Source organism: Glycine max, chromosome 18, assembly GCF_000004515.6.
Source record: "Glycine max cultivar Williams 82 chromosome 18, Glycine_max_v4.0, whole genome shotgun sequence".
Lineage (NCBI taxonomy): Eukaryota > Viridiplantae > Streptophyta > Magnoliopsida > Fabales > Fabaceae > Glycine > Glycine max.
The window spans coordinates 36111537-36134735 of NC_038254.2; the positions used below are offsets into that span (position 1 = coordinate 36111537).

The window sequence follows — 23199 nt, forward strand, 5'->3', positions numbered from 1 at the left end:
ACCCGCACAAACATTTGAAAGAATTTCACATTGTCTGCTCCACCATGAAACCCCCAGATGTCCAAGAGGATCACATATTTCTGAAGGCTTTTCCTCATTCTTTAGAGGGAGTGGCAAAGGACTGGCTGTATTACCTTGCTCCAAGGTCCATCACGAGCTGGGATGACCTTAAGAGATTATTCTTAGAAAATTTTTTCCCTGCTTCCAGGACCACAACCATCAGGAAGGATATCTCAGGTATTAGACAACTCAGTGAAGAGAGCCTGTATGAGTACTGGGAGAGATTTAAAAAACTATGTGCCAGTTGCCCCCACCATTAGATTTTAGAGCAGCTTCTTCTCCAATATTTTTATGAAGGACTCAGTAATATGGAGAGAAGTATGATAGATGCTGCCAGTGGTGGAGCCCTTGGAGACATGACTCCTGTTGAAGCCAGAAATTTAATTGAGAAGATGGCTTCCAACTCCCAGCAGTTTAGCGCCAGAAATGATGCCATAGTCATTAGAGGAGTGCATGAGGTAGCTACAAACCCATATGCATCATCTGAAACTAAGAAGCTTGAAGGCAAACTGGATGCATTGGTTAACTTGGTAACCCAGCTGGCCTTGAATCAGAAATCTGTACCTGTCGCAAGGGTTTGTGGTTTGTGCTCCTCTGCTGACCACCATACAGACCTTTGCCCTTCCATGCAGCAACCTGGAGCAATTGAGCAGCCTGAAGCTTATGCTGCAAACATTTACAATAGACCTCCTCAACCTCAGCAGCAAAATCAACCACAGCAGAACAATTATGACCTCTCCAACAACAGATACAACCCTGGATGGAGGAATCACCCTAATCTTAGATGGTCTAGCCCTCAACAACAACAACAGCAGCTTGCTCCTTCCTTCCAAAATGTTGCTGGCCCAAGCAGACCATACATTCCTCCACTAATCCAACAACAACAACAACCCCAGAAACAGCCAACAGTTGAGGCTCCTCCACAACCTTCCCTCGAAGAACTCGTGAGGCAAATGACGTTGCAGAACATGCAGTTTCAACAAGAGACCAGAGCCTCCATTCAGATCTTGACTAATCAGATGGGACAATTAGCTACACAATTGAATCAACAATAGTCCTTGAATTCTGACAAGCTACCTTCTCAAGCTATCCAAAATCCCAAAAATGTCAGTGCCATTTCATTGAGGTCGGGAAAGCAGTGTCAAGGACCTCAACACGTAGCACCTTCCTCATCTGGAAATGAACCTGCCAAACTTCACTCTACTCCAGAAAAAGGTGATGACAAAAATTTACCTAACAATTTCTGTGCAGGTGAATCTTCTTCCACAGGTAATTCTGATTTGCAGAAGCAGCACACTCCCCCTCTTCCATTCCCTCCAAGAGCAGTTTCCAACAAAAAAATGGAAGAGGCAGAGAAAGAGATCTTGGAAACGTTTAGAAAAGTAGAGGTAAACATACCTCTGTTGGATGCAATAAAGCAAATTCCAAGATATGCTAAATTCTTGAAGGAGCTGTGCACTAATAAGCGGAAGCTTAAAGAAAGTGAACGAATTAGCATGGGCAGAAATGTCTCCGCATTGATTGGTAAATCTGTTCCTCAAATTCCTGAAAAATGCAAAGATCCAGGTACATTCAGCATACCTTGTATTATAGGGAATAGTAAGTTTGACAATGCCATGCTAGATTTAGGAGCCTCTGTTAGTGTTATGCCTCTGTCTATTTTTAATTCTCTATCTCTAGGTCCCTTGCAGTCAACTGATGTGGTAATTCATTTAGCTAATAGAAGTGTTGCCTATCCTGTTGGTTTCATAGAAGATGTCTTAGTTAGAGTTGGTGAACTGATTTTCCCTGTTAATTTTTATATTCTGAATATGGAGGATGGATTCTCTCAAGGATCAGTTCCCATCATTCTAGGCAGACCCTTTATGAAAACTGCTATAACTAAGATAGATGTATATGCAGGCACACTATCCATGGAGTTTGGTGATATAACTGTTCATTTTAATATTCTGGATGCTATGAAATACCCATCTGAAGATCTTTCTGTATTTCGTGCTGAAATAATTGACCATGTTCTTGATGAATACATGAATGATCTTTATTCTAATCTGCATGCCTCTCACTCTTCATGCATTGAGTCTGAAATTGTACTTGATCATATGTCTGAATTTGATGTTGAGAGTGAATCTGAGAGTGATATTGATTGCATGTCTGGTGGTGGTGTTTTACCTCTCGAGATTGATTTTATAGAGTCAGATAGGACTAACCATGTTTCAGGAAGTACACATACCTCTGACTTTCTTTATGAGGTAAAGGCTGAGAAACCATCTCCTTCTACCACTGTCCAGCCGACCACACCAGAATTGAAGCCTCTACCGTCAAATTTAAAATACGCTTACTTGGATGATAGCAAGAGTTTTCCAGTGATTATATCTGCCTCCCTTGCTGATGAGAAAGAGGAGAAGTTGTTGTCAGTTCTTAAGAAGCATAAGAAGGCTATAGGCTGGACCCTGGCGGACATTCCTGGTATTAGCCCATCCACATGTATGCATCGAATAAATTTAGAGGATGGAGCTAAACCAGTAAGACAGCCACATAGAAGACTCAACCCGGTGATTCTTGATGTAGTGAAGAAGGAGATAACCAAGCTTTTGCAAGCTGGAATCATTTATCCTATCTCCAACAGCCAATGGGTGAGTCCCGTCCAGGTAGTCCCGAAGAAGACCGGCCTCACAGTGATAAAAAAATGAGAAGGAGGAGCTGATTCCTACTCGGGTGCAGAACAGTTGGAGAGTCTGCATTGACTATAGGAGACTGAACCAGGTTACCAAAAAGGACCATTTTCCCCTGCCATTCATTGACCACATGCTTGAACGCCTGGCAGGTAAATCCCACTACTGTTTCCTTGATGGTTTTTCTGGTTATATGCAAATTACTATTGCTCCTGAGGATCAGGAAAAGACCACATTCACCTGCCCCTTCGACACTTTTGCTTATAGGAGGATGCCTTTCGGCCTGTGCAATGCCCCTGGTACCTTCTAGCGGTACATGATTAGTATTTTCAGTGATTTTTTAGAAAATTGCATAGAGGTGTTTATGGATGATTTCACTGTATATGGATCCTCTTTTGATGGTTGTTTGAATAGTTTGGAAAAAGTTTTGAATAGATGCATTGAAACTAACCTTGTTCTAAATTTTGAAAAATGTCATTTTATGGTTGAGCAAGGTATAGTTTTAGGCCACATTATTTCCAATAAGGGTATTGAAGTAGATCCTGCAAAAATTTCTGTTATTTCACAATTGCCTTACCCCTCTTGTGTGCGAGAGGTGCGATCTTTTCTTGGTCATGCAGGATTCTACAGGCGCTTTATAAGGGATTTTAGCAAAGTAGCCCTTCCACTGTCCAACTTGTTGCAAAAGGAGGTGGAGTTTGACTTTAATGACAGATGCAAAGAGGCTTTTGATTGCCTCAAAAGAGCGCTGACTACCACCCCCATCATCCAGGCACCCGATTGGACAACCCCTTTTGAGCTTATGTGTGATGCATCAAATTATGCATTGGGGGCTGTCCTTGCTTAGAAAATTGATAAATTGCCCAGGGTGATATATTATGCTTCTAGGACTTTAGATGCTGCCCAAGCGAATTATACTACTACTAAGAAAGAGCTTCTAGCCATAGTTTTTGCTCTTGAAAAATTTCGATCTTATTTGCTTGGTACCCGCATTATTGTTTATACTGACCATGCAGCTCTAAAGTACTTGTTGAAGAAGGCTGATTCTAAGCCTAGGTTGATCCGATGGATGTTCTGGCTCCAAGAGTTTGACTTGGAGATCCGTGATAGGAGCGGAGCACAAAATCTAGTTGCTGATCATTTGAGTCGGATCGAACGTGTATCTGATGCAGATTCACCTATTCGGGATGATTTCCCGAATGATCATTTGTATATACTGTATAGTATTTCTGACTCTCTTTCTACTCCCTAGTTTGCTAATATTGTCAATTATTTAGTTGCTTTTGTTTTTCCTCCCTTAGCATCTAAGGCCCAAAAAGATAAAATTAAAAGTGATGCTAAGCATTTTATTTGGGATGACCCCTACTTGTGGAAATTGTGCAGTGATCAGGTCATTAGACGGTGCATTCCAGATCATGAGACTGACTCAGTCCTGCAGTTCTGTCATTCTTCCGCACCGGGAGGTCATCTGGGTGTCTAAAGGACAGCTCGCAAGGTGCTTGGTTGTGGTTTTTATTGGCCCACCATCTTTAAAGATGCGTGGAAGATCTGCAGCACTTGTGAGCAGTGTCAGAGAGCAGGAAATACACTTACATGGCGACAACAAATGCCTCAGCAACCTATGCTATTCTGTGAGGTGTTTGATGTCTGGGGTATAGATTTCATGGGTCCTTTTCCTGTCTCTTTTGATTATGTTTACATTCTCCTTGCAGTTGACTATGTTTCAAAATGGGTGGAAGCCAAGCCCACTAGAACTAATGATGCTAAAGTTGTTGCAGACTTTTTCAGGTCTAATCTATTTTGCAGGTTTGGAGTACCTAAAGCAATTGTTAGTGATCAAGGAACCCATTTTTGCAACAGGACAATGCATGCCCTGCTTAAAAAGTACGGGGTGGTACACAGGGTATCCACACCATACCACCCCCAGACCAATGGACAGGCAGAAATTTCTAACCGAGAAATCAAGCGAATTTTAGAGAAGATTGTGCAGCCAAGCAGGAAAGATTGGAGTACCAGGCTTGATGATGCTCTCTGGGCACATCGGACTGCCTACAAAGCACCCATAGGAATGTCTCCTTATCGGGTTGTCTTTGGAAATGCATATCATCTTCCAGTGGAAATTGAGCACAAAGCTTACTGGGCAGTGAAGACTTGCAACTTCTCTATGGATCAAGCTGGTGAGGAAAGAAAGTTGCAACTGAGTGAGTTAGATGAAATCCGCCTAGAAGCCTACGAGAATGCCAAGTTCTACAAAGAAAAGACCAAGAAGTTCCATGATAGCATGATAGTTAAAAAGGACTTCATGGTTGGACAAAAAGTGTTATTGTATAATTCTAGGCTTGGACTCATAAGTGGTAAGTTGCGGTCTAAGTGGATTGGTCCTTTTGTTGTTACTAATGTTTTTCCTTATGGTACAGTTGAGATCAAAAGCGACTCCACAAACAAGAGCTTCAAGGTCAACGGACATCGACTTAAGCCATTCCTCACGAACCCTTCTTTAGTGGACGTAGTGGTGGAAGAGACTTCCTTACTCCACCCTACTCTTCCTCCACCATGACTTAGGGAGTTTTTCTTTTCCTATCTCCTTCTTTGCTTTTATTACACTTGTCCGATTCTCTTTGATGATTTAATTGTTTTTAATCTTTTAATTGTGCTACATTGAGGACGTTGTTTAAGTAGGGGGGGGGGGGGGGGGGAGTGTTCTTTGGTTTTGCTAGTTTTGTTGGTTTTGTTAATTTGTTAGTTGTGTTAATTTGTTAATGTTGTTAGTTTCGTCGGATTTTTAGTTTAATATTTTGGGTCAATTTTGTGTGCATGTATGACTTTGCATGTTTTTCTTTGAATTATAGGATATGTTCAAGAAATGGGTAATTGTTTTGAAAATAAAAGTTCTTGACATTTTGTGACTTGAAATCCTTGATTCTCCTCTACATGTCATGATAGTTTTGAAAGCTCAATTTGAAAGTGATGAGTTTACCTTTGTGAGAATTTGAGCCATCCATCATCATAATCATTTGGTGTGTTTTGCCCCATTGATTGCTTGCACAATAGCCTTGGCTTGATTCTTGTTGATGCTTCCTAATTCACATGCATATTTGGAAATGATTGAGGCAATTTTGTTCTTATAAGCTTCTAGCCAAATGGACTTACCTTGAATTAATTCCTTTGATAACCCTTTTGAGCCTTGTTTCCCTTTCCTTGTTTTGAAGCTCACTACAAGCCTTAAATGAAAAACCATGATATCACCATATCCTTAAGGAATTTTGGAGCTTTGGAATTGTTTTGGGAATAAGTGTGGGGGGTTTTTGTTTCATTGGATAACTTGTTTTGTTGGCTATGCTTCATGATGTATTTTGGGCCATACTTGATGTACATTGTATATTGATTAAATGTTGGACATGCTGAATGAAATGTTGTTTCTCAAAGGCTATAGAGTAAAAAAAAAAAAATCGAAAAAAAAGAAAAAAAATTCGAAAAAAAGAAAAAGGAAAAGCAATAAAGTTGAGTGAATAAGATCTTAAATTGCACAAGAATGATGAAACTCTTGGTTCTACTCTTTATGTTTAATTTTTATCTTTACTTCTTTTTATTTTCTTATTTTTTTCTTAATATGCACTTATTCCCCATTGCTCCTCTATTCCTTTGGGATTTAGCCACTTATTCCATATTTCTCCATACCTTGTCCTTGGCCCCATTACAACCTTAAAAGACCTTTTGATCCTCATGTGCTTGTGTTTGTGGGTTGATTGTCAATTTTAGAATCTTGCCAAGTTTATGTGGTGTTTGCTTTCATGGGTGCTTTGAGGGTAAATAGTAGCCTAGACACTTGAGAGATAGAGTGTATATCTTGTGAGGCTTTATCACTTTTCATTCTTGAGCTGATTAACTATTTTGCCATGATTGGGTTGCTTGGATGATTTTCATGAATGTCTTGACTTTTTGGATCTCCTTATGTTAGATGTTACCCATTCCTTTCATTCTTTGATGTTCATTGAGAAATATGTGAATGTTTTTGTTTGTCTCTCTTTGATATCCTTGGATTTTGTTCTTTGTTTCATTTTGCCCAGGAGTGCAAAAGGCTAAGTATGGGGGGTTTTGATGTGCCATCATTTTCTTCTATTTTCTAAACCCTTTTTGCACCATTTTAATTACTGATTGGTCTTAATTGTCAATTAATCAGACAGTTTTATTATTTGGGCTCATTTAGCTAATTTGATGTTTTTAATCTAATTTCAGGAATTAATGAAACATTGGGCTTAATCCGGATTTTGGTTATGGACTTGAAGAGGGCAAATAAAGCAGCGCTTACCTTAGTTAATTTCTAATTAGGAAATTTCGCAATTTTATTTTATGTTGTTCAGTGTTTATTTCGTTTTGGGCCAGAGTATTGTAATATGGCCCAGTGACTTTGAGTGACTCTTTTTAAATAGCAGCCTTGGGATTCGTGCAAGGCTATTCTGTTATGCTATTCATTATTTAGAGCTTTTGCTTTAGGGTTTTACGTTTTCTGCTTTGATGCTACTGTTCACGTAATGCAATTTTACGTTTTCTGCTTCTAATTACAATTTTGTTCTAGCTTCTTCTTCTACTCTCATTTACGTTTCTGTTTCATTTACATTTCTGTTCATTTACGTTTCTGTTCATTTACGTTTCTGCTTCATGTTTCATTTGCGTTTTCTGTTTGAATCCATGGAAGACTAGATTTTCTGGTGTTGTTTCCTTTTGAGGACGAAGCCCAACTCTCTTTGAGGTTTCGCTTGTAATGTGGTTTCCTGGCAGTTTTCCCTTCACCAGTTATCCCAAATTCGTGAATATTAATCAGTGCACGCTTCGTGTTCGATTAATTGCCTCTGAGCCTAACTTGCGTTCATGCTTGATGGACGAAGGGCTAACTGGTGTATGTGGTGCCTAATCACGTATTGAAAACCCTAAGTTGATTTTCGCTTAGTAAATTGAAATAGGGTTGGATTAAGTGGTTGACTATTAGGGACGAATTCTCCATAACCCAGGATAAGAGAATGGCTTCTGAATCAGAGGAAACAACCCGTTTTTAATATTAGTAGTTTCATATTCCAGTTTACTTGTTCTGCTCTTTAATCACAAAACAAACAAACCCCCCTCAATCGTTACTGTTACTGCAAGTATATTATGAACATTTGGTTTGTCACTGCTCGTTGGGAAACGACCTAGGATCACTTCCTAGTTACTGCATTTTCATGTTTATTTGATTCGGGTACGACCTCGATCAGAAGGTATTAGCACCCCACACGCTCATCACGAAGAACGACAACCTTTAATCGAGTGTGGAATAAAAATAACGTGACTACAAAATTAATTATTTTTCCATGAACGGTGAATTTCTTTTCTTTTACAATATTATTTTTATTTGTTTAATATTATTTTTTTTGAATCGACAAGGGTGTTGCCCTTGCTCCTACGTATCCTCAAGTGCAATGAGGAAATCAGACCTACGTAGTTCTTTAAGTCTCAATGTTTGTGTGTTGAATTGATTTTATGTTTTTTCAAAAGATTTATTTGAATTGCAAACAAAGAGTCGTTAAGGCGTTGGACCTTGAAACGATCTCAAGTGATATTTGAGTAGAAAAGATTACATATATAATATCAAGAAGGATACATAAGGGTACAAAGATTACATCAAAATCTTAAGAAAAACTAACCGACTATTGCACAGGGTACAAGGCTTGCAAGAGAAATGATGTAGGAAACGATCCACGGTTCAATTCGGCAGCACCTTAGCTTTTTTTTTTCTTCTTCTCTTTCTCCTTTCTGCGTTTTTCCTTTCTTTCTTCAGTTCCAGCCCCCTTAAACCCTTCCCCTGCATGGTTATTTATAGGAAAAGGCGACTTGGTGCAGGGGAAGCTCGCCCAGGTGAGCTGGTTGCTTAAGGCTGAAGCTTTCCCATGGCCCAGGTGAGCCAAATGTTGGCCTGGGTGAGTTTAGGTCTAGAAAGTTCCAGAAAATAACCATTTTGCCACTTTCCTTGTGGCTTTTGTTTTCGAATCTGACAATCAATCATCAACCCTGAGCGACCCCTGGGCCTTGCACTACAACCGGTGCCAAACACTGTAATTCAATTAGCAATGATCAAAACATTATACCCGAATGAAATTAGGGTCTGACAATTACCCCTTTTTACTTATCTTTTATTGAAAATAAAATATAAGTAAAGATAATGACACTAATTTCATTTAAGCGATCTGGCTATTCAAAACTGGATGCCAGAGAAAAAAAAAAAAAGAAACCGAAAAAGCAAAAGGACATTGAAGTCTTGTAATACCAAACAAAGGACCTTGAAGTCCTACAAAACATAAAATGGAGGACATTGTAGTCCTATAGCATAAGAGCAGAAGACACTTGAAGTCCTTGAAAGCATAAAAACAGAGGATGTTGAGTCCTAAGAAACACAAAGACAAGGACATTGAGTCCTATGAAAAAATAAAGATGAGGACATTGAGTCCTATGAAAGATAAAGCAGAAGATGTTGAAGTCTTTGAAAAATCGTAAAACAAAAGACATTGGAGTCTTATAAATCATAAAGTAGAAGACATTGAAGTCTTTGAAAATATCAAAGACAGAAGACATTGAAGTCTTATAAATCATAAAGACAGATGACATTGAAGTCTTTGAAAGCGTAAAAGACAGAAGACGTTGAAGTCTTATAAATCATAAAGACAAAAGACATTGAAGTCTTTGAAAGCGTAAAAGACAGAAGATACTGAAGTCTTATAAATCATAAAGCAGAAGGCATTGAAGTCTTTGAAAGCGTAAAAGACAGAAGATACTGAAGTCTTATAAATCATAAAGCAGAAGGCATTGAAGTCTTTGAAAGCGTAAAAGACATAAGACATTGAAGTCTTTGAAATCATAAAGTAGAAGACATTGAAGTCTTGTGAAACATAAAGATAGAGGATGTTGAGTCCTATGAAAACATAAAGATAGAGGATGTTGAGTCCAAGGAAACATAAAGGCAGAGGATGTTGAGTCCTATGAAAACATAAAGACAAAGGACGTTGAGTCCTATGGAAACATAAAGACAGAGGACGTTGAGTCCTATGAAAAACATAAAGAAAGAGGATGTTGAGTCCAAGGAAACATAAAACTAGAGGACGTTGAGTCCTATGAAAAACATAAAGACAGAGGACATTGAGTCCTATGAAAGATAAAGGCAAGGACTTTGAGTCCTATGGAAACATAAAGGCGAGGACGTTGAGTCCTATGAAAGATAAAGGTAAGGACGTTGAGTCCTATGAAAGATAAAGGCGAGGACTTTGAGTCCTATGGAAACATAAAGGCAAGGACTTTGAGTCCTATGAAAGATAAAGGCGAGGACATTGAGTCCTATGAAAGATAAAGGCGAGGACTTTGAGTCCTATGAAAGATAAAGGCGAGGACTTTGAGTCCTATGAAAGATAAAGGCAAGGACTTTGAGTCCTATGAAACATGCCAATAGGTACTAGTCCCCAAGGGCTTAACCTTATAAGAAAGCAAGAGGTTGACTCTTTGAGAGAGCTTCTCATTCTAAACTCAAAAGATAGGACATTGGATTTTGGAAATTGGTATATAAAGAGAAATCTATGCACTTATAGCCTGATATGAACATGAGTTTTGGAATGCAGAGGCATGCTACCTTCATCTTGAAATGCAGTAAATGTAGGCTTTGTATCTAGCAATGCAAAATGTTTTTGAATCATGAAAATTGTGCAATGCTCATGACATTCTTTCCTTTTTTTTGTGTGATTTTGATACATTTTTTTGGAAAACACAGATTAACTGTCTCTTTTTGAAAGACGTGATAACTCATGCAACCTCATCCTATCTTTTTGAAAATCTCTTCGGGGACTCCCTCAGAGTGTATGTTTTGATTTAATCACTTGACAATTTTTGGGTGACAGTAGTGGAGCCATTTGACATTTAATCAATCAACTGAAATATTGGTCCTATGGTTCGTCCCTTTTTGTTTAAAAACTTCGATTATTCTGCACAACAAGAAAATATAAGGCTTTGGGATCAATCACATGCACCATTGAAGGATGACAATGGATTGTTACACCTGGTATATGACCAAGTGAAACTTTCCTGATTTAAGATCATAGAGTGATGCCAAGGGTCCGTTGATCCTGTTGAAACTTGATGACATGGGCTAATCCCGAAATAATTTATATGAAAAAGGCCACCCTTGGATTCAAAAGGAATCCTAAGGAGTCTGCATAAGCGGCTAACATCAGATGTACCCTACTATCACAATTGTCTTTGGGCATTTTCCACGAGCTCCTGGTCGAATGAGTTTTCTTTTCAAATGTTCAAGTGCAAAACCTCAAGGATTCTTATATATATATATTCAACAACCACAAGCGTGTGCTGTAACATCCTATTTTTCGTAAGTTAATTTAAAAAAAAAGAAGAATTGTTATTTATAAATAAATAGAGTTTCAGAAAAATGATGAGGTTTTATAATTAAATAAATAAGGGAAATTAACTTTATTAATTAAACTAATGGTTTGAGAGAAAATAAAAAGGGTATTTTATTATTCATTTGATGGAGAATAAAATAGAATTTCTTTTTTTTTATAAAATAATAAAAATAAATAAATAGATTAATAATAATTTGTGTGTAACCTAGGTATAAATAGCGATGTTAGGTCAGTTTTTAGACTGACGATGTCTCTTCTTTCCCTCATTATCGTTTTTCCTCTCCTCCTCCCCAAAACTCTTTCTTTTTCCCGCAGCCCACAAAACCTGTCTCAGAAAAATGATGATCTCGGACTCATTCACTGTTGGATCATCGTGAAATTTGAGTACCACATCTGCAACCCAATTCCGAGCATTGCCACCGTTGGGAATTTAAAAATCATGTCTGAGCTTAGAGAAAAACCTTTCGCATTATAGCCTTTTATTTTCTCGCAGAAACCCAAAACTGTCTTGGTAAAAATACGATCCCAGATTCGTTAATCGTTGGATTGTAGTCAAATTTGGATATGTTGTTCGAAATTCAATTGCACACACTTTAACCGTTGGGATTTGCGAGATAATATTCGCGGAGGGAGAAAAAGGAATCGCATGAAGATAGTACAAATGGAGGCTTCAATCCCTTCTCATTCTCTCTAACGTTTGAGAACCCTATCAGAGCAACCAGAGGAATCTTAGGAACTTGTTAGAGATGTCTCTATCGCTGTCAGAAGACACGTGAGTCCACTTAGAGGTAAGAAATGAGTTTATCGCAATTGAGGGTTAAAATGAACATGTGTAGGGATCCTTAGAGAACTAAATTTGGGTTTATTTTGGGATGTTTATTGAATTATAATTTTCTCTTTATGATTATAAATACAATATTATTGTGTTCTATGTACCAATTGATGTACTGATGAGAATTGATTGATAAACTTGAGTGCTCTTGATGTCTTTGTGTTTAACCCATGAATTTGATTAATTGATTTTGATATAATTGTGAGAAACTATTTCAGGGGTTTTACACCCCATGTTGTGATAAAATCTTTTTTATAAATTGTTATGTTGAGGTTATGAAATGATGATTCAAACTGTGATTATGTGATAAATTGAACATGTGACGGATGATGAAATACATGTGTATTGAGATGAGATGTTTGTATTAAGTATGAACTATGAATTGTACAATCACACGACTATAAGTCCCTTTAAGGGCGACAAGTTAATGCTAAGTCTATTTTTGGGCGACGAGTTAATGTTAAGTCCCTTTAAGAGTGATGAGTTAATGTTAAGTCCCTTTAAGGGCGACGAGTTAATGTTAAGTCCCTTTTAGGGCGACGAGTTAAAACTATTTTGAGAACAATTGAGGAGTCGTGTGTTTTGTACAGTTCATAGATAGAGTCTATGTGCTAAAATATTTTCTGGGTTGGACTTGAATCAGGAGGGAGAAGCCCTGACGGACTCTTCGGAGTGTAGGCCTTGGGGGTCACACGGTTTGAATGCTCCTTTAAGCCTATGTTGATCTCATATGGTTGGAGCATTCTTGCAAAACACTGTGACCCTGACTGGTCTCCCTATGATATTACCTAGTGAGAGTGGCTTGACTTGCTAGTGTGTGATTTGTCTTGTCATGTACTCCTAGGCGTCCGACGAGGTTTTTCACTGACATGGTACCACATTGCATATAGGCTTGAGTCTTAGTGTATCTACTGCATAATGCTTGTGTATTGTTCTATAGTGATTGATTTGATGATATTGTGTTTTGACTATTAAGTATGCGAATGTTGTGAAAACGAATGAGACGTGTGATGAAATAATGTGAGATATGCTAAGTAAATTGTATTTGGCTACTATATGTTGTCTTGTTTCTCTCTAGTAGTTAGGAATGTGATAACTCACTCTCGGTTTGCTGTTTGTGTTTGGATCCTGTGATGATCTTGAACTTTGTGTTCGGGGGAACAGATGAATAGGTGGATGACTATGAAGAACCTCATGCTAGAGGGGGAACACAACACTCTGATAGGATGTGACATTAGAATATAAGTTATGTATTAATTGTATGAAGCTTAGACGACCTTGTTTGAGCCGAGATGACTTTATTATTTATTTGGACAAGTTTGAATATGATGTAGAAGAAAGTGAATGTGAGCCTTTTACCCCTTTGAAAGACTTGTATTTAAAAATGTTTTAAAAATACTTTTAATTAATATTTGAATTTTTATTCCTTTATTAGTATATAAGTGAGGGGTAGAGGGTGTCACATGTGCGAGTTCCATTCCAAAATCCAAATTTAAAAGAAAAATTAGTCATTCCTTGATCCACATGGGCTTTATTGGGCTTCTAACATGGTCAGGGGTAAGAGGGCTATGAAGGAAAGGATCATAGAGGTTCAAAGAGTGTTTAAGGGTTATATTGAGTAAGAACCTTGAGAGTTTTGCTTGTACTTTTATTCATTTCAACTTTTTTGGGTTGGGCTCTACTCCTTTTGTCTTATATATTAATCCTTATTGCACTTTTGTGCCTTCCTTGTAAAATTTGGAGATCTTTTGTCTCTTTTTGCTTTGCTCGCCTTTGGTGGATTTGCTTTCTGCTTTTTTTTTCTTAACATCATTATTGCCCAACCTATAGCTTGGTAAACCTCATGCATGTGTTGTTTGCATTGCTCTTTCTGCCAGTTCGACAGTGGTTCCTACTTAGGGTTTTTGTTTTTTATTTATTTAAAGAAAACAAATATGATTGGGCTCGAAAGGGGTAACAAGGGATAAATTAGTGTTTGGGATGATGAAACACGACCATGTGTCATTTCAAATCTTGACTTGAGACTTTTACAGTCTGGATTTTGGGACAAAACCTTTGATAACACGCCCCTGATTTTTTTTCCTTTTTTATTTCCCTAACTTTTGCCTAGGCTCCCCTTTCGGGTTTTCGACCTACCGGGTGAGAACTTCTTATTTGCCCCCTAGTTTGCTTGAAGCTTATGCAAGGTGGTGTCATTGCCCCAGTGTAGGGTTCAGACATATCTGCTACTATCGTTTGTCACAACCTTGTAGCAAGAAGAAATGGAAGGAAAGAAGAAATGAAAGAAACTGTGCAGGTTCTCGAAAAAGAATTTTCAAGGACAAGAAAAATTTAAAGGATTTTCAATTGAGAGATTAAGTCAAATGATTCTTGCTCTTCACAAATCTTTTTTTTAAGAAAGACGACTTTTAAGAAAGATAAGATGAGGTCACATGAATGTCTATACTTCTTATTTTTGATTTGGAAACACAATCAATCAAATGTTTATTCAACTTTACTCGCCACTTATGACACCCCCACCAAACATGTAGAACATGCAATTTCTAATTGGGAGGGCAAGTCACTTGAGCAAACAAACCAATGACGTACATTCACATTCCAGTGAAAGTTAAATAAGCAAAGATGTAATTATGAGAGAATAAGAGACAACAACATCAAATTCATCCATATTATTAACATTGTGATTGTTGTTTACAATAATAGCATAAACCTGAAAATCCTAGAGAGAAGGAGAAGGAGAACGAATTGGAGCTTCCATTTCATTGTCTCCGTGCGAGGAACATTTATCTCACAAGAGATATCATTTCACAAATCAAACAGTGGGGGTGTGCGAAAATAAATTTTGAACCTGGTGTTTAAATTTCAAGATGATCTAATGGTTAACGGGTTTGAGATTGTAGTTTTACTAGGACAAATTTGAGTGTATATGAGAAAAATAAGAGTTACGTGCGAGGGATATTTCTATCACTGCAAGTATTACTTTGCAATTCCCAATGGTGGGGATGTGCAAAAATGAGTTTCAAGCCTGGTGTTAAAATCTCACAATAATCCAACGATTAATAAGTCCAAGATCATAGTTTTACTAGGACAGGTTTGAGTGTATGTTAGAAAAAGAGAAGGTTTTGAAAGACAAAAGACAAAACGGATTTGAGAGGAAGGGAGAACCTATTATTTATTCTATTTTTTATTTTACTATTTTATAAAAAGAAATTCTATTTTACTCCCTATGAAATAAATAAATAAAATATTTTATTTTTATTTTCTAAGAATATATATTTATTTTATTTATCTTAAAATCATTATTTTAATTAATAAAACTATTTATTTTTATTTATTTAATTAAAAAACCTAATTATTTTTCTAAAATTCTATTTATTTTTAAATAAAATTATTTTTAATTTATTTTAGTTCACAATTTCGAAAACATTTAGCCTTCATCACTTTGGCCATAAGATCCCTCATTCTGAATTATCCTCGACCACTGTTTAGCTAGCATTGTCCTGTGAAAGAGTCGTCCAACTCTAAAGCCAAGACTCGTTTCCTTATCATTTTGCCCCAGCTCATCCAATGTATCTTCTTGGATTTCAAACCACCTACCCAAAAGAAGCAAGCAATCATGCACTCGATATCTTGGCATAAGCCCATAGGAAGCTCAAAACAACTCATCACATATGTGGGAATAGCTTGTACCACAGATTTTATCAATGTCTCCCTTTCTGCCTTTACTCCAAGAAGCATCTCAAGCGCATTGATTTTGGTGGTAGGCACATTTCGACTGCATGAGAGTTCAGTCTTCTGCTGGTTGATCTTTTGACCATAAGCTTCATAGGATTTCAGGATAGTGGAAATCTTCATTGCTTCCTCAGTTGCTCGAGAAAAAATAATATTGTCATCTGCAAATAAATTAGCATTAGATTGAAAATTAGAAATTTTATTTTAAAGTATGGCAGTGATAAAGCGGTGGGAATAACTATAGTGTGACACATGTGAGGGAAGCAATTTTTTTAACTTTCCTTTTTTTTTAATAAAAATTTAACACTTTTTATAGATACTTAAAATGAGCCCTCAGGCTTGATGGCTAATGCTAAGGTAACGTTGAATTTTAACTCAACTCTATTTATTTCTTTTACGTGCATTAGTAAAATTATTGCTTTGTTATATTGTCAAGGAGATCAGAAGAACTGATTAGGAAGATTTAAGAACACCGAGTAATTGAAAAATTTATATATATATAAGAATGCATTCACTAAAATGTATTTAAATTCATTATTTTTCTTAATCATTTCTTTATTTAAATCAATGAATTAAATAAAATATCACAAAAGACAAGGTAGAAAAGAAAACAAACAAGGATCAAAAGAAAGAAGCATGTAAGAGGAAAATAAAAAAAGAAAGGGTAGTTGAGCTTAATTACCTTATAATCATGCAATCACACGCACCTTTCATTGCAAACGTTGGGAAATCTAAATAATTGATTTTAAAAAGGAATGACGTGAAAAAAGAGCCATACTGTTACACAGGCAACACAAAGTATGAAAATGGAAATCTGAAGAGCTTCGGATTATCTTCTCACTTATATATATATATATAATAAACATCCTCATACATTAAAATTATGTTTACAAAACTATTTTATAAAACATTGTAATGGTGGGATTGTTCCTGATGAGGACTGGCATTTATAAGTCAATAGTTGTGGCCTTTTGCTCCAACACTAAAAAATTAGACAACGTAGTAGACTCAATTCCCCTTCCTCTCTGTTTTTTTCTCTGTTTCTTCAGTGGTCATGGTTATAACCACAAAGCACAATACTCTCCATCAAAAGAACCACAAGAACACACCCACAAAACATACACTTGAAAGAAGAAGTAATGCATCTATTTTAGTTTCTTTCTACTCATACTGCTAATTGCTTTTGCCTTGTTGGCATCTTTTCTTGTTTCTAAGATTGTTGCGGTCTTGTTTCTGCTAGATCCTTGAGCACGTACCATCTTGTAGATGCAGTGATAGGGAAGCGTGATAGCATAGCAGACACGGTGTATTCAGAAGAAATAAATGCGAATCAAGACATAGCAACTACAGGGGTGTCTACAGCAAAGAAGGGTGCAAATTAATCAGAAAAGGAGGTGCAAGCAGCAGTCAATACCAAAAGAAAGATGTCAAGCCTGCTTACCTTAAGAACTACGTGTGATCCTGAGGAATGATGCTGAATGATCTGTGCTGCCAGCAAGGAAGACAAGAATAACGATTTCTGATTTCCTCTAGCACAAAAGGACAAAATCTATTATGTAGAAATCAGTATAAATACAATAGCATGTAATAAGCAGCATGATATGAATGAAATTAGCAAATTACTCTCCTCTCTGCTCTTCTTCTTCCTTTGAAGGTTCTGGTGCCTCGAAACCAGCTCTTTAATTCCTGCATTATGTTCTGTTCGTAACATGTAGTCAGATGGAAGTCGTTAACCATGTCTTGTATTTCTTCGGCCCCTCTGATGCTTTGTTCCACCATTTGTAAACATTGTCAGTAACGATCTTCAACTATTGTGATTTCCTTGATTAATTAAACAAGTTGTTGCAGCTATGAAGATGTGAAGGAGTCAATCTCCTTAACAAATTGGTTGCTGATAGGAATCATTTACAAAAGTGAAGAGCATTAGCTCACACTTCTCTCACATTCTGTCTTTCTTGCCAACCAACCATGTTGTGGCCACAAGTCTTCTATTTAAGAGGTTGAGGCCTCCATGGTTCACATTCTCCTCTCTTCACTCTAACGACGACAACTAATTGCCGAATTGAGAGACCTATTTTAATTTTCTTCAATTGGTGTATACAATTATGCTCATATGTAACCGGAAACTGTGGCTTAATCAGTATTCAAATATAATTAGAAACTATTGCTAAATTAATATTCAAATGGCTTTAGAAATTAGTGTTGATTTCTCTAGATTTTATTTTAGCCTAATAATGCAATTACTTTCTTTCTCTTTTCTATTTGTATAAGCTTGTAACAGTCTCGATATAAACCAATAATGGTGTAAGTGTGAATGTGAATGGGTGATTGGAGCTTTTAACTTTCATAGTTGTGTTTGGTTTAGAAGAAAAAAAAAATACAAATAGAAGAAATTTTTTTGAATTAAAATAGAATATAAAAGTCATAAGTTCAAAAAAAAGTACAATATTTTTTTCCAATCTTATTTCTCTCCTTCCTTTTCTAATAACATATTTGGTTTAACTTGTGCACCTTAGAATCAGTTCCCTAACTGTCCTCATAGCTCACATATTCACGAAGAAAACTTCATATATAGAACAAGTAAGGCTAGAGAAGAATGAGCAATCCCTCCATACCTTAGTTGGTGCACTAGAAAAATGAAGAAAATGAGTGAATTTCAACACTTGAAGGCTACGAAAACTTAGCACAAGGGAAGAACTCCACTTCAAAGTTAAACTTGTTCTCCCTTCTCTCTTTAAATGTCACGGCCAGAGTAGGATAATGAGCAACATATTTTGTTATTGGTTTATAAGTGGTCTTGGAGTGTTAAAAGAAACTTACTGCTTGTTCAAGTAGTACTTGAGGGAGGTGGATTATTCAATGGTTAATGCGGTTTTTTTGGACATGATATGTGATTTGAAACAAGAAAGGTGATGGATGTGCGCTGGTGGTGCTGGCCGAACAGGTAGGGGCATAAATGAGTGGTTTAGTTTTTCAAATTTTGCCCATAAATGATTAAAGTAGAATTTAGATATAAAAAATTAATTTTGTTTTTACCAAAAATTAGTTAATCTTGAGGTAACTAATATAAGTGATAGGGTTAATTATCCAGATAAATATGTAATTTAAATTAATCACGCTCAATTTTAATTTACACAAGATGAATTTATATTGTCTAATCTTACACAATGTAATTTTACATTGTACGTGGAAGAATTAGATTTTAAACTCAAATTTTTACTAAACTTGTCACACAAAATAACATGCCTATAATCAATAATTTAATTAATTACTTGAATTAAATTTTCATGTAATTAATTTCAATATCAATTATATTTTAACAAATCACACATACTCAACATTTTCTATAAACATGTATTAAAAAAAACTTATTAGTATATATCAACTTATTAGTATATACATGCATCCAAAAAAAACTTATTACTATTAGTATATATTAGTAGTAGTTTTAAAACATGCGTGAGAATCAATAAAAACTGGCAATCGCATGAATACTCTTCTAGTGATATATTAAAAATGTACATTCACCAACAAGACTCCATTTTGAGCCACATATCATCAAGGAAACGATAATAGGCATACCTCCATGATTTAAAAATGAACAAAGGAGCAACCACTACCAAAAATCCCGCAAAAAATCCAAATGCCATACTCACAAAGAGCCAATTCACTCCATGCCCATCACTCTCTTTTTCATCGTGATCATCCTTAGATATTTGCCAATGAGAACTGCAATTGATAGGTAGTGGTGGGCCACACAAACTGTTTCCAACAAAGTTTGATGCTTCAAAGGTTTGAATTTGAGTGCCTGTTGGAATTTCCCCTTCTAAATGATTATAAGACAAGTCAAGCTTGCTGAGAAAGCTCAAGTTTGATATGGTTGAAGGAATATCTCCTGAAAGTTTATTGAATGAGAAATCAATGGATTCCAATGATCTCATATTCCCTATACTTAGTGGGATTTGGCCACTCAACTGATTGATGGACAAGTTTAGAAAAATAAGTCCATCTAGATCTGTAAGTTCTCTTGGAATTTCACCAGATAAATTATTACCAGAAAGATCAACATTTGTCACCAAGCCAAGAATATTTCTGTACTCTACACCTCTTCCTTTCACCCATATGAGTGAACTAACTATATTAGTCCCACATCTCAAGCTGGATGCCTTGACATAGATAAATGAATCTGCACTTCTACTCCTAATCAACATGGCATTCAAGTTGTTTAAACAATTTGGTATGTTTCCAAACAAATTGTTTTTTGCAAGGTCCAAATCCCGAAGAAAAATCATATCACATATTTCTTTAGGAATATGACCGGTAAATCTATTTGATGGAAGGCGAAGAATCTTCAAGTTTAAGAGCTTTTCTCCAATCCATCCTGGAATAGTTCCTGTAAGGCTATTTTCCCCAAGGTCTAAGCAAATCAACATATTTGTTTTCTTCAAAAAGGTAGGAAATATTCCTGAGAGGGAGTTACTACGAAGGTGCAAAGTTTGTAGCTGAGTTAATGAACCCATGGATGGGGGTAAGTTCCCATCAAAGTTATTGCTTTGTAAATTTACATCAACCAGATATGGCCACGTCATCCAACAATCAGGTATTTCCCCTGATAAATTATTCGATGCAAGATTGAGAAATTGTAAGAACGACTCTTGCTTTTTACATAGGAAATCATTCAGGGATCCAGAGAATGAATTGTTCGAAAGATCTAACCAATGGATGTAATCATTTAGATGGGGTAATTTTCCATGTAATTGATTTGAGCTTAGATCAACACCAGATTTAATCATTAATGTATTTGGAAGCTCGCCATGGATATTATTATTAGAGAGGTTCAAATAAGAAACATCATGACATGTTTCCCAAAACCAAGCAGGGATAGAATCTGATATCCCTGTGTTAGAAATTTCCAATGATAGAAGAGCCTCTTGTGAGTGAATCCATGATGGAAAATTAGGACCCAATTGCCACGAGTTCATGCCCAATTCAAATAGCTGAAAGCTAGGGAGCCAATTGGGACCCACTGCTAAAGTGAGATTGTTCCCTGATGCCAAAAAAGCTTTTAAACTTGTAAGATTTGCAAGATCATCTTCTTTGACAATTCCTTGAAACAGATTGTCATCAATTGAAAGATATGACAATTCATGAAGTGATCTAAGAACCTGAAATGGATTTCCATAGAATTGATTTTGGGAAAGATCAAGAATGCGTAATGATGAAAGTTTTCCCAATGATCTAGGAAGTGCACCATGAATTGAGTTGTTAGAAAAATCCATTCTGACAATATTTTTAAACAACCCAATTTGATCTGTCAGATAGCCAGAAAGTTGAGAACTCGAAATTATGAGTCTTGTGACAACATGCGAAACACAAGGAGTGAGAATTTCTAGAATTTCATTAACTTGTTGGTTGAGTTTGAGATACGAGAAATCAATCTCCCTTAAGTTGCAGAGATTACCCAAAGTAGTTGGAATTGGTCCTTCAAGTTGATTTTGTGAAAAATTAAGTTTAACCAGGGAAGTCAAATTTCCCAAAGTAGTTGGAATTCTTCCTTGAAGTTGATTACGTGACAAATCAAGCCTAACTAAAGAAGTCAAATTTCCCAAATAAGTTGGAATCATTCCTTCAAGCTGATTATATGACAAATCAAGTTCGACCAAAGAAGTCAAATTGCTCAGGACACCAGAAATAGTGCCACACAAGTTGCTGGATCGTAGGTTCAAGAACTTGAGACGATGAAGACCGTATAACGAATCGGGTATAGAAGATGAGAATGAATTCTGAGACAAGTCAAGATTTTCAAGAAGTGTAAGGCTTTGAATGCCATCAAGAATGAAGCCTTGGAAGTTACCATTTAATTGAAGAGAAACTAGTTTTCTGAGTCCAAATATCCACTTGGGGACAAAAGAAGTCTCTGGTGAAGAAATAAAGGAAAGTTGAAGAGTGGCTAAAGAAGAAAAGTTAATTGAGGATGGATGATTATAACGATGGATCATACATTGTGACAAGCGTAACTCCATCAAAGAAGGAAGAGCTTGCAAAGTCTGTAGCCAATCAAATGATTTTGAAAGGTTTACCCTTCCCAATTCAAGATACTGAAGCTGGGAAAGACCTGAAAGCCAGTGAAGATTTTCAGCAAATAGAAAGTCTAAACCTTGAAGACCAAGACAAAGCAATTTTGTGAGATTCCCAATTTGATATGGAACTTCCCCACTGGCTGCATAGCTCAGGTCAAGATAGACCAAATTAGAAAGATTCCCAATCTGATGAGGAATCTTCCCATTGAATCCCCCACAAGAGAGGTTAAGGTAAGTCAAGGAGGTCATTTCCCAAAGGAAACTAGGAATTTGCACAAACCCAAAAGAATTTCCGCTTAAGTCCAAGTGACTCAAATGCTTCAACTCAAGCAAGGAAGGTTTTATCTCACCACCAAACTTTGAGCTATGATAAGCATCAAGAGCTTCTTCATATTCAATATCAGAGTTATTGGAATAAGGCAGTGGAGGTGGTGAAGTGTTGAGGTGAAGCTCAAGGACGTGAGCTGTTACATTACTGCAAACAACTCCAGTCCAATCACAACAATTGGTATTGGAAGCATTCCAAGACCAGAGCCTGTTTGAAGGATCTTTGAGATGATGCTTGAACCTCAAAAGCGCTTCACGTTCACTAGGAACACAGAAAGTCTCTGAGTCTGAGGGTCCTGTGCAAATGCCAAATTTAAACATCAGTGAAGTAAGGCAACAAAGATGCAACAAAAGCATCATCAAAGTGACAGTATCCATGATCACAGTATGCATATAGGAAACAAGTTTTCTAAGGAGTTGTTGGTTCTCTAAGCAAAGCGGCTCTAATATTTATATTGTTTGCATGCACTAGCGTGAATTCAATATTTTTTTTATTGAATATTCATATAACTTATGTCTTATTATTGACTTACATATGTATGTAACTCAAATTTTGATTATGACGTTTTTATATTAATTTTTGTTGTTTTTTTGGTTAATAACAACAGATATATATAAAGTGTTAAAGAATGAAAGAGAACATAGATGAAATTGAGATTGCAAAGACTTATTTTTATTTGGGTAATTAATACTTTCACAAATAAAATTTTCAACAAAGGATCTTGATAACTCAAAAAGGATCTTGAGAACATACAAATATTACATTGTAGAAAAAATATTAAATAAACATAATAATTTAACGTGGTTCGACACCTCTTGCCTACGTCCAGGGAATCGTCTCAAAAAGTATTTTCCAATCACAAAAATGATTACAAGATTATAACCCTTCCCGAATAGTGTATCACTCTACAAATCCAAGTACCCCACTCAATGGTTATAAGAAATGATAACACTCTCACACAAAGACATTTTTCTCTCAACAAGGTGACTTTGTTTCACAATTTTTCTTCTCACACTCTCTCTACATGTGCATTATTTCTCCACTAAATCACACAAAGTCGGGT

General features: G+C 36.5%; 1 protein-coding gene and 1 non-coding gene across 2 annotated transcripts; both read right to left on the minus strand.

Moving 5' to 3' along the window:
• Window positions 1-215: 215 nt before the first annotated feature.
• On the minus strand, window positions 216-322 carry LOC113000325 (small nucleolar RNA R71). The gene has a single exon (XR_003265615.1). It is a non-coding gene; the product is annotated as a small nucleolar RNA R71 (small nucleolar RNA).
• Window positions 323-19252: 18930 nt separating this feature from the next.
• On the minus strand, window positions 19253-22513 carry LOC100801467 (receptor-like protein EIX2). The gene has a single exon (XM_014770627.1). It carries the CDS (start codon window positions 22511-22513, stop codon window positions 19253-19255), a length of 3261 nt encoding a protein of 1086 aa, XP_014626113.1.
• Between the last annotated feature and the right edge of the window lie 686 nt (window positions 22514-23199).